At 43.0% G+C, this 12,064-nt stretch overlaps 1 protein-coding gene across 12 annotated transcripts in view; it reads left to right on the top strand.

Annotated features, from left to right (window-relative positions):
• The window catches only part of FREM1 (FRAS1 related extracellular matrix 1), a 185,816-nt gene that overhangs the window by 171,295 nt on the left and 2,457 nt on the right, over positions 1-12,064 (top strand). For 11 of the 12 annotated variants that reach the window (XM_040481288.1, XM_040481274.1, XM_040481277.1 and 8 more), the window contains 3 exons: positions 2,932-3,004; positions 9,069-9,218; positions 10,967-11,205. In XM_040481288.1, coding sequence (XP_040337222.1) covers positions 2,932-3,004; positions 9,069-9,218; positions 10,967-11,205 — 462 coding nt within the window. Of the gene's footprint in view, positions 1-67; positions 345-2,931; positions 3,005-9,068; positions 9,219-10,966; positions 11,206-12,064 lie in introns of those variants that run through there. The other variant, XM_040481279.1, reaches the window with a different exon arrangement.

Here is a 12,064-nt window from a genome sequence, read left to right as displayed (position 1 = left end):
GAAGGAATGTCTAACTCACTTTTAATTTTTAAATCTGGTTACTAAGACCTGAAGTTTGATTTTACAGGGAGATGGGTCCAACCTAGTGAACCCTGGCCAAGCTCTGCTTTGGAAAAGAAACCCTGCATGTAAGACATTCAATGAGGTCTCCAGACCACACTTCAGCCCCCAAATGGCTTTCTCTTAGTATGCACCAGGATCGCTTCGTGTGGTCTCAGTGGATGAGGAAAATCAAGGGACAAACTTAAGAGTCACCCAGGTTGGGGCGCCTAGGTGGCTCAGTCAGTTGAGCATCCGACTCTTGATTTCAGTTCAGGTCATGATCCCAAGGTCATGGGATCGAGCCCACGTTAACCTCCATGCTGAGCATGGAGCCTGCTTGGAATGTCTCCCTCTCTCCTTCTCTCTCTCTCTCTCTCTCTCTCTCTCTCTCTCCTGGGCCCTTCTCCTGCACTTTCATGAGCTTTTCTCTCTCAAAAATAAAAAAGAGTCACCCAAGTCAAAATTAAGAGAACATTTATCAATCCAGGCCTCTGAGATATAAAGGATACTCAGTAATCACTTTTAGATTGATTAGTCAACTTGCTATTGCTTCATAGACACGGACCATGGAGCACAACCGAAGACGTCTAGAATTGAAGGAATTTTTTTTTTTTTTAGGAGTTGCCATCACAATACCACTTCAAGAGAATGACAGCTTGAAAAGCTTTCACAAACTAACAATGGCAAATGAGCTTTGAATACTGCTCCTCAATCTCCTGAAAAGGGCAGTGAGTGATATTAGCTTTTGGGGAAAAAAAAAAAAAATGGTCATCTCAGTTAAATCTCAATTACAATAATCAATTCAAATCACCCTCCGAACCTTGTGCACCTAAATTCTACCATATCCACATTTGGTATTTATCTTTCCAGATTGTTCACACAAAAAGAAATCTGTCCGAATGGTTTTCTAATAACGCTTTGGTCTTCTACAGACAACACCATACGCTCGAGTCTAGAGTTTTGGGCCATATACCATTCACCTTGCCAGGTAGAAAGAACATATGTGGTGTGACAGGGAACCTTTTGTCTCCCGAAGCTGAATGCACACTGTGAGCCTGTCAGCTGAGTGGCCAGGCCTTCATCAAACACAGCCCTGAGCCTCCAGGGACAGCTCTACCTAGAGCCCAGGTGCTTACTGGAGTCTTGACCAGAAGCAGAGAAAGAGAAAGCACTCTCCCCTGTGTTGTTTGCGCTGGTTCGAATTGTGCACCTTCACCGAGATCATTGCTCCGACCACCTTGCCTCAGACCATTCCTTTTCCCACATCGGATTCTGCAAACCCAGTGGTGGTAAATACTAAGTACTTGCGTGTGCGCGGAAATGTAACTTCCAGCATATGGTGGATACAGGAGAACGATGGGCTGCCTTTTCGCAACGAAAGGTGGTTCAGGAAGAGCCTTGGCATTGTAGGCCAAGAACAAATGGAAGCCTGGGAGGAAGTACCCTCTTCAGCAAAACGTTTCCGCTGCAGACCCATTAGCAGATCTCGGGGCCTTTGATTACAAATGGAGGTAGGATCTAAAGCCAGAAAAAATGGGAACTTTTAAGTTTGCAATTGTGCACTTGATTTCTTTGTTGGAAAGTGAGGAAATATAGTAACTCCCTTTCTGGGCCATCTTAGATGTCTAAAAGAGTGCAAGGTAACAGCTGCTTGTTGTGCTTACGCAGGGTTCTCATCCGATGACCTTTTTCAAACTCGCCAAGGACACTCTTCTTAACACGTATTTAGACTCCCTCTGGGGGAAGATAAGGTCGTGACTTGAGAGCCCTAAATCCCCTCTGGTTTTTAGCCCTAGGAGTGGGGAACAAGAGATCAGTAAGTAGTCTCTTTAGAGCAATTTTTGTTGTTGTTGTTGTTGTTGTTGTTGTTGTCATTAACAACTTACTTCATGGAGCCTCGAAAACCCTCAGTCCTGCGGGCGGATTGATTTTGCGTGGCTGTTCACCAGGTCTGTCATCTTTCATTCACTTCTGTGAAGTGAGATGGTTTCACCCAGACAGGAGAATGGACGAGGCCTGTTTCGGTTCAACCTGTCAAAGTCACTCAGTGCCCTGGAGCTCGTAGGGTACCTCACAGCTACTTGTCTGGTGTTACTTCTCCTCCCCCACTCCCTTCCCTCCCAGACACTATTTCAAAGCCAGGTTGGGGCAGGAGGAAGGTAAGGTAATAAATGGATACTCATAACAAAGAGAAAAATATTGTTTAAAATTTATGTTGCTTTCTCCAAAGACCAAACCGTTTAGAAAGAAGCAAGAAGAGAAAAAGAAAGAAAAAGCTTTACTTTTACTTTAGTTGATATTAGTCTAAGAAAAAAGTTAACTTTAAGGAAGATCCATGTAGCCTAGATCTAAAATGGTTGATTATAATTTTTAAAAAGCCCTTCTGTTAAAAACACACTTAAGGGGCGCCTGGGTGGCGCAGTCGGTTAAGCGTCCGACTTCAGCCAGGTCACGATCTCGCGGTCCGTGAGTTCGAGCCCCGCATCAGGCTCTGGGCTGATGGCTCGGAGCCTGGAGCCTGTTTCCGATTCTGTGTCTCCCTCTCTCTCTGCCCCTCCCCCATTCATGCTCTGTCTCTCTCTGTCCCAAAAATAAATAAAAACGTTGAAAAAAAATTAAAAAAAAAAAAACAAAAAAACACACTTAAGGGCATGAATTTAAGGGCACCCGGCTGGCTCAGTCAGTAGAGCATTCGACTCTTGATCCTGGGGTCATAAGTTCAAGCCCCAGGTTGGGCATAGAGCCTCCCTAAATCACAAATAAAATAAGAATAAAAAAAAAAAAAAAAAAAGGCATGAATTTAATCTGTTATGATACTAGACTAGATGTTTCTCTATTAAAATAATATTTATTTTTCTTAAAAAAGGATATTTTCTTTTCCCTCTTAAGGTCAAGCAAGTGTCTGCTACAGTTGGAAAAGACTTCACTCTGACTCCATCTAAACTGATTCAGTTTGACCCAGGTACATTTCGTGTCTATAGTTTGTTTCCCGTTTTTTGTAAGAATGTGTGGAGATTATGGGGACTTACTTCAGCCCCTGCAAGAGAGATCAGTTTGGCCTTGAGGTTTTGCCCTTCGTGTTTCACTTAATCACAAGTGAATATTCGTTTAAAATGAGAAGAAAACTCATAACGAATACAAAGAAAAAATATCCAGGCAAATATCCAAAAAATCCAGAAAATCATTAAAAAAATTGTTTAGAGTCCTAACCCAAAGCTGAAATAGCCTCATATTGTGATGGAAATTTTCAGAATGTCATATTCACATGAGGCCATTTCTACATGATTTCTCTTGGAATAGGTTGCTTTGAGGAGATTGCGGGGAAGATTCATTAGATAGCACATACTTTGTTTAAATCTGTGGAAAAATTTTGCTAGGTGCAAAAGGGGTGCCGACTCTTCAAGGCATTCTATTGTGTGGGAAATAGAGCCGTGAAAACAACTCACTGATAGTACATTGGGACCCAAAGGAGGAGCCATTGTTCTGGTTGAGGGGAATCCTGGAAGACTTCCCAGAGGAGGTGGTATTCTGAGCAAGTAGAAGAAGAAGGAGAAGGGGACTTCAGGGTGAGCTGTGCCTAAAGCACTAAAGCTGGACCAACACCTTCCTTCCCTGGCCTCTGCAGAAGGGGCGGGTAACTCTCCTTCACTGTACCGCATGGTTCTCTCTCTTTCCCTCTCGTCTGGGATGGGCATGCATCACCTGTCCAGGGGCAAATGGAGAGGGCCTTGAGAAGCAGCCAGGGCTCGTGGCTTGGTGCTCTCCTGCAGAGGAGGTGTTCTGCCCTCCGAGAACATTCCACCAAGTCAAAACCCTTGCCATTATCTTGCCACTGACACATACTGTTTCAAGCAAAGGCAGAACAAAATGGCCTGGATATCATCCCTGCTCCAGAACTGACCACCTTAATAGTAAACATAGAAAAGAAATGCCTTTCTGCAGTTCACCACAAGTAGCATGATGGTTTGTGACTAGTTTGCTAAGGCTGCCCTTACTAAGTATCACAAACATGGTAACTTAAAAACAGAAATTTATTTTCTCACAGTTCTGGAGGCTATAAGTTCAAGAACAAGTTGTCAGTGGGGTTGATTCCTTCTGGGGGCTGTGAGAGAGAATCTGCCCCATGCCTGTCTTCCACGCTCTGGTGACTTGCTGGTCATTGGCATTCCTTGGCTTCTGCGGCATCCACACCAATCTCTGCCCTTGTCCCCAACATGGCATCCTCGTGTATGTGTCTGTGTCCAAATTTCCCCTCTTTATAGGGAAATCAATCACAATGGATTAGAGGCCCACTCTAGTGTGACTTTATCTTGACAGTTACATCTGTAATGAGCTTTTTTCCAAATAAGGTCACATCCTGAAGTACTAGGAATTAGGATTTCAACATACAGATTTTGAGCGACCCAACTCAACCTATAGCAATGAACCTTAAATTTGACATGAAACAACCCAGATGTCGCATTGGCCTCCTTCCTGTGATATTTAAGTTTGACCTGCATAAGTTTGTTCTTCAAGTGACCTACTTGGTAGAAGAGCTGCTTCCATTATGTATCTGATGTTTACCCACAGGTGGCCACAGGCTCTTAGGTTCTGGTCAACCCTAAGATGAAAGGATTTGGGGCAATTGCTCTGTGTATTCCCACTTTGTACTTCATGTTAAGGGAGTTCCAGCCTTTCCACTAAAAAAAAAAAAAAAAAAAAAATTTTTTTTTATTTTGAGAGAAAAAAAAAAGTGGGGGGGCGGGGGGGGGCAGGCGGCAGGTGGCAGAGAGGGAGAGAGAGAATCTCAAGCACACTCCACTCTCAAGCCTGGTATGGGACTTGATCCTACAACTCTGGGATCATGACCTGAGCCAAAATCAAGAATGGGATGCTTAACCCAATGAGCTACCCAGGCACCCTACAACGTTTCCACTTTTTGAGAGCCAAGAGTCATTGTTATGTGTCATCTTTATTATTTGAGGTCCGTTTGTCACAAGATCTGGAGTGATTCTGGCTTTTAGTAGAGTTTGAGCAGGCTTGCCGGGTACTCTGTTGCGACTGATAGGAACTAAAAAGTATCACGTTTAGGGGAACCTCTCAGAGGTTCCACTGGATAAGACAAATACTGATTTGTCTGGAAGAGTTTACATGCTTTTGTGAGTAGATACTAGACTTCTGGAGCATCTAAGTGGTCACGAATTTGGGGATTATTTAGACATTTTAAGAAAAAAAATCTTGTGAGTTGGAAAGAAACAATCTTTGCCTGTTCATTGTTTTAGAATTTGTCAGCCAGAAATGGTTTCATAAATTGAAGGCTTGCTTTAGAACATTTCAAAGTTCCCTATGTTCACAGGTCCTAGAAATGTTTATATACTCCCAGATTGGTTTTTTTCTTTAATTTTTTTTTAATGTTTATTTATTTTGAGAGAGAGACAGAGTGTGAACAGGGGAAGGACAGAGGGAGAGGGAGACACAGAATCTGAAGCAGGCTCCCGGTTCTGAGCTGTCAGCACAGAGCCTGACGCGGGGCTCGAACTCACGGAGCTGTGAGATCATGGCCTGAGCTGAGGTCAGGCGCACAACCGAATGAGCCACCCAGCCTCCCCCACTCCCATATTGTTAATCCTTGCCTCTTCTGGGTCTGGTGTCCCCATCCCCATTCCCCACCCCCATGCCCAAAGCAATCTGCTTGTTTGCTTAAAAACAGCAGCCAGAAATCAAACTTGGTGGGCTATTGGAAGGTTTGAGAATTTTTAAGAGGGGGTGGAGAGAAACGGGGTCATTGTTGAGACTGGTGAGCTATGCTTGCTGCCATTGTACTGAACCCAAAGCTAATTCTGCTGATTTAGCATTCAGCTATTGTGGCTGATCTTGATTAGAAGTGTAAATACTCTTAAGGAAAAGATTGTTTTCCTTTCAAGTATGTGCTCTTGAAAGGTTTGCTGCTTTCCTGATTGAATGACTAAGTCATTCCTAAGAGTCAAAATGTTTTCCAAAGGGACAGATCTCTAACATGGCATTTACTAAAAAACATTGAGCAAATGTCTTTCCATCGTAAAATCCGCTTTGCAGGCAAGTATCCAGTAATGGACCTACTCTGTAAAGTGTGTGTCTGCATAAAATGACACCTTTTCTTCAACGCCTTTTGTTTTATGGGAACAGGAGGCCGGTTCAAGCCTTCTGAAATTGCTTATAATCTCAGTGATTTAACAACTACTTTGCACCTTGAAAATGGGAGAGGAAGGAAAAAGAAAAACCCAGAAAGTTCTTACTTCCAATCTCATTAACCTGGAAAAGTTGGTTCTATGTGCACACCTGGTAGGCATAGAAACAAAATTGAAATGCAAGCAAACCAATCAGAAAGTACTTAAATGAAATTTGGAATAGATTTTCTCTAACCATCTGGTTCTACTCCATAAGGTCATAGAACAATGTTAAGGTTTTTGTGTGGGGGTGGGGGAGGGGGGGAGGTAAAAGGGGTACTATAATGTTTTAAAAACATGATTCTTAAAACAAGAGGCAATTGGTTGGGACTTGGAATTCTTTGTTGTTGTTATTGGACTTTTATTTGAATAATGCTTGACTTTTGGGGTTTTGAGAGTCAAAACAGTTCTCTGAATATTAAAATTCTTAGTACGTATATACTTTCTTCACTGTCTGGTCTCTTATCCCTTCATGCCAGGTTTATTACAACAGCTGCCTCTGTGGCCTCCCCACTTCTAGCCTCTTTGCCCGTCTTCCTGGGCTCCTAAATCTTTTTGCGTAACACTCAGATTCGTTTTTCTAAGACATTCGTTTTCAAGGGCCTTCCCTGTTGCCTGTGGCTGAAAGTCTGAATCCAGCCACCTGGTGTCCAGGGCTCTCTGCCTTCTGGCTACATCCCACCGTTGCTGCCCTCCTACCTCCTAGTGCCTGGCGTGACCTCCCTTCCAGCCAGCGAATTTGCTCAGCCTTCCCCGTTCAAGGCCTTTGCCACCTTCCTGCCTTTGCTTGCACTGTTTTCCCACTTCCTCCCTCGCAAACCTACCAACTCGGGAGCCCACATGCATTTAGTATTTACCATCCATCCTGTATCTTTTGGCCGCTGATCATACATAGCCTTGAACAATGGGCTTTTCTGACATTTACATCTTGTCTCTTCAAAGAGATTTTAATCCTTTATGTCAGGGCTTGCCGATGTTGTACCTCCGGTATTCTCCATAGCAGCTAAAGCAAAGGTAAGTACACGATAGAGACAAAAATGTATATTGTGACAGGTTGATTTAATCCGTCCATGAGGTGGGAATTACATAGTATTTTATGTTAGGTGTTTCAACTTCTGTTTTTGCAAAGATCGCGAAAGTAATTGATTTATGAATCAGTTGGTATGGAAAACTGAAATTGGCAGTCAGCTTGGGTTTTTTTTTTTTTTTTTAAATAAAATTATTTCAAATACACTTAATTCTTTCCCCCCTCTAAGGGCAGCCAAGAGTAGGATGGGTGAACAGTTTCCTCTTTCCATTGAATTCTGCTGGGGGATTGAGGAAACTTTGATTAGATCCTTAAATCTGTAGGTGACACGACCTTCAAACAGGTGGCTGTCATATAGATGGACCAAACGAGAGGCATAAATCTGCAGCAAACCATCTACAGGAAGACAAGAATCCAGATTTTTGGAAGAGAAGGCTAGAAAAAAAAAAAAAGTTTGACTGCTTATATAGATGGGTTTATGGGAATAAGAGTCTTCACGTAGCCAATGAGTAAATGCCACAGAGTCAAGTTTTCAAAACTTAGTCCTGGAAGGTTAAACCATAAATTTGTTATCTTTTTTTCCCCCCTAACCTTTAGCCTCCTTTCTCTACTGAACAGTACTTTTTTTTTTTGTTAACTCCTCCCACCATTTCTTCTTCTTTTTTTTTATTTAAAAAAAAATTTTTTTTTTTTAACATTTATTTATTTATTTATTGAGATAGAGAGAGACAGAGCATGAATGGGGGAGGGTCAGAGAGAGAGGGAGACACAGAATCTGAAACAGGCTCCAGGCTCTGAGCTGTCAGCACAGAGCCCGACGCGGGGCTCGATCTCACGGACCATGAGATCATGACCTGAGCCGAAGTCGGACGCTTAACCGACTGAGCCACCCAGGCGCCCCACCATTTTTTCTTCTAAATAAACTAAAGGGGGAGACCCTGTAACCCATGTCATGGAAACTGGTCAGGATTAGACAGTCTCACAAGATTCTTCCAGCTTTCGTATTTCGTGTTTCTGGGGCTCCTTTGCATCCCACCTTAGCGGTGACAGAATGGCTGGGGATATGTTTGTAAGTTCCAAACTGTTTGGGATTAAGTTCACAAAGTTACCATGAACCGAGCTTGATTGTAACTCCATGAGCAGAGGCAGACAGAAAGGAACAACAACAACAACAACAACAACAACAACAACAACAACAACAACGGCTCTATTTCTAAAACCCCCAGCCCATAAATACTCTCTAGGAGGATATCAAATACTGAGTATTACATCATTAGAAAAAGCATTTGTGGGCTAGAAGGACCTCAGGAAGTGGAGCAGCCGATAGAGGCAGCTGTCTTCAGAAATCAATCATTTCAAGGGTTCCATGAATAGTGTGAAGTACCATCCAATAATCACTTTTAACTGTCTGTACCAACCTCTTAAGGTTTTTGGAACTATTAAGGTTTTAAGATTGCAGTGCTTGTTTATTTCTAAGAAGAGAAGGGGCAGGTCGGGGGGGGGGGGCGAAAAATAAGCCTTGGATCTCATCGACTAACCATTTTTTTTGTTGTTGTTGTTCATCCCTTGCCTAACGCGGCTCACTTTTTTTGTTACAGTGTTTGCATTGAAACGGAATCATCATTGTCCAGGAACAAATGTGGTCTTTTAATATTATTTGGGAGAACAGCAGGACCTCAGTGTGTCGGGAGCAGTACAATAGCTCACTCGGGCTACTGCAGCCTCGCTGTAGACATGTTAATTAATATATTTCTCTGACACCTAGGTGATTGAAATAGCAATTAAAGAGTAATTAAAATGTTTACTTCTTGTAGGAATGTCAACTAAGATGTGGAATATAGCAATTACCTATGACGGATTAGAGGAAGATGATGAGGTCTTTGAAGTAATTCTCAACTCCCCTGTGAATGCAGTTCTTGGCATAAAGACAAAAGCGGCAGTGAAAATTTTGGACTCAAAAGGAGGTATTCTTTTGATCCTCATCTCGAAATCAGGAGCGGTCCTGGCGCTCTGGCTGCTGGCTTTCAACAGCCAGTGTGCCTGATAACGCCTTCAAATCAGAATGCTTAATTTCTTGTCAAGAAAGCAACCTCAGTCGTGTTGCAGGCCCTTTATTCTGCTTTCTGCTTCATGTGGTTTTCGTCCCGCTAAGAACTCTCGTTTGAGAAAGGCAACAAGTCAGTGCGGTAGTTGTTGTTTTTTGGTTTTTTTTTTTTTCTCCTACCCGTTTGTTGTTCTCACCGAGGGGGAAACAATGTTGGTGAGAATCTATCGACAATTATTTTTCCCCCAGAGTTTGTAGGGCTGTAATTATCTTCCTCTGTGAAAGAGAGCTCTTAATGCCTAAAATCTGAGCCCCCACTGTAGTGTGACCAGGAAAATTCTAAGAGAGGAAGGAATTGGAGAAAAATAGACGTGAAAGATGCAGCTGGCTAGGGGATTCAGGAGCAGCTGGAGAATATTAATGAATAACCTTGGAGTGCAGAGCCAAAATAGGTCCTGGATAGTATATGCAAAAGAACGACCTGTGAACTAAATAAAATAAAGACCAAGCACAGTCCTTGCTGTTCTGATTTTTTTCTTCCTGCCAAACCCTTTCTACTTACGTGTCTATTTAGCATTTGACAAGTGTCCAGTTACCATGCACAGACTTAGACCCCTGATTTTACACCTGTCATGCCCCATGGTATGTTTTCCTTACCTGAAATCCGCCCTCTCCTGTTCTTTCTCATCCTATAATAAAATATAGACATTATCCTCTTCCCTTTATAATACTCATGTTTCCACAACATCTTTTCCCACCATCTTCATTGCCAAATTCACTTGTTTTTCAATAGAATTTTCTGTTCACAGGAAGTACCTACAATACGTGAACTCCACGCTTTAGACATGAAGTATAAAATATCCACATGAGGGTTCTGGGTTTAGGTTTTTGTCATACTTATTGGGAATGTTTCCCATAGAAGTAGCTCCAATAAGATTTATTGGATATTTGTTCCGTGACAGTTGAATGCTCATTTTTATTTATTGTATTATTTTTAAAATTTTTTAATATTTTATTTTTGAGAGAGAGAGAGAGAGCGCATGAACAGGAGGGGGCAGAGAGAGAGGGAATCACAGAATCTGAAGTGGGTTCCGGGCTCTGAGCTGTCAGCACAAAGCCTGACGCAGGACTTGAACTCACGAACCATGATATCATGACCCAAGCTGAAGTCGGACGCTCAACCGACTGAGCCACCCAGGTGCCCCTGAGTGCTAATTTTTAGAACTGTTACTTGATTTTGCACTTTTCCAACAGTTCCAGTTTCTACCTCTAGGAGACTGGGGAAAGGATGAACCCTTGGAAGTGTTGACGGAGTGATACTTGGTCAGTGAAATAAACCTGATCTATTGAGGGATGCTGGAACACGAAGTGAGGCCGTTTCTCAAGTATGTGGCATGATTATAAAATCGTGACAATGGTTTCCGTTTGTGGTTTGTGAAATCATCGTCCTGACTTTATAATCGCCCTGTAGATGTGCAGAAGGGCACGGCTCTCCTGCACGGAAACTGATGAAGAGTAGAGCAGTTTCTGGCAAATGGCAAAAAGGCAACATCTGGTGGGAACACCATCCATCTCAGTTCAATGACAAGCTGCCCCGGGGGCTGTGTCGACGTGATCACTTATCTGTTTGTGTACAATGAACTGACCTGCCATCTTTCATGCCTCCAGGACAGTGCTATCCTTCATATTCCTTCAACCCAAACAAGCACAGTGCGTGGGAGAAGGGCCTTTGGCGCCCGCTGTCCCCAGGGTCTTCCTCACCCGCCACTTCTGGTTCCTTTCATCTGGAAAGAAGACCCCTTCCATCTTCCAAGCGGCCAGCAGTCACCAGGGGAGACACTCTCCAGGGCTTTGCTTCCACAGATCTTTCTCGCATGAAGCTGAGGACCCAAGGGAAAGGCAAAACAGTAAGGATGGGGAGCTTCGGGGATGTGACGTGTGGAGTACATTGTGAAAGAATCAAAAAACACTAATGAGCGTTCCCCAACGCTGAAGAAGGTGTTTGCTTCTCATAATGAGTGGGAGCCATGGTTCCGTGCCCAATCAGGCAGTGTCTTTTGTATACAGATATCAGAATGCTGCCGCACTTCCTTAATGGTACGACTCGAGGTGATGGATATGCTGACTCATCCATATGGTTTCTGCTTTGGTTCCTTTTGTGATCAAAACAGATAGGGAATGACCAGTGACCCTGGAACAGAACGAGACTATGTGATCTACTCGGGTGTGGAAACTGTGATGTTGACCTTATTAGCCCAGAATTATAATCAGGCAAACACTCATGAGTGTATGTGCATTCCTGTGTGTGTGTATGTGTATGTTTTCTTAGACCGCTGTGTACTATTGACATATCACCAAAGTAAGGATGTCTTTTCTCCATAACTGAAGCTATGAATGTCCGAATCAACACTGATAAGTTGTGAATAGGTCCAGTGATTTTAAAAACTCTAATGATTTGATCATGGAAAGTTTTTTTTTTAATTTTTAATGTTTATTTATTTTTGAGAGAGAGAGAGAGAGAGAGAATGTGGGGGGAGGGACACAGAGAGAGGAAGAGGCTCTCCACTGACAGCAGAGAGCCCCATGTGGGGCTCAAACTCAAACCATAAGACCATGACCTAAGCTGAAGTCAGCGCTTAACCAACGGAGCCACTCAGGTGCCCCTGGGTATGGAACGTCTTAAGAAACATACGTGTTTTGTTTCTTTCTTCTTCTTCTCCTTCTTCTCTCTCCTTCTTCTCTCTCCTTCTTCTCTCTCCTTCTTCT

Source organism: Herpailurus yagouaroundi, unplaced genomic scaffold (genome assembly GCF_014898765.1).
Source record: "Herpailurus yagouaroundi ecotype Mexico unplaced genomic scaffold, PumYag 160, whole genome shotgun sequence".
Lineage (NCBI taxonomy): Eukaryota > Metazoa > Chordata > Mammalia > Carnivora > Felidae > Herpailurus > Herpailurus yagouaroundi.
Note: the sequence above shows the minus strand (reverse complement) of the source record. Positions and strands in the feature narration are given on the sequence as shown.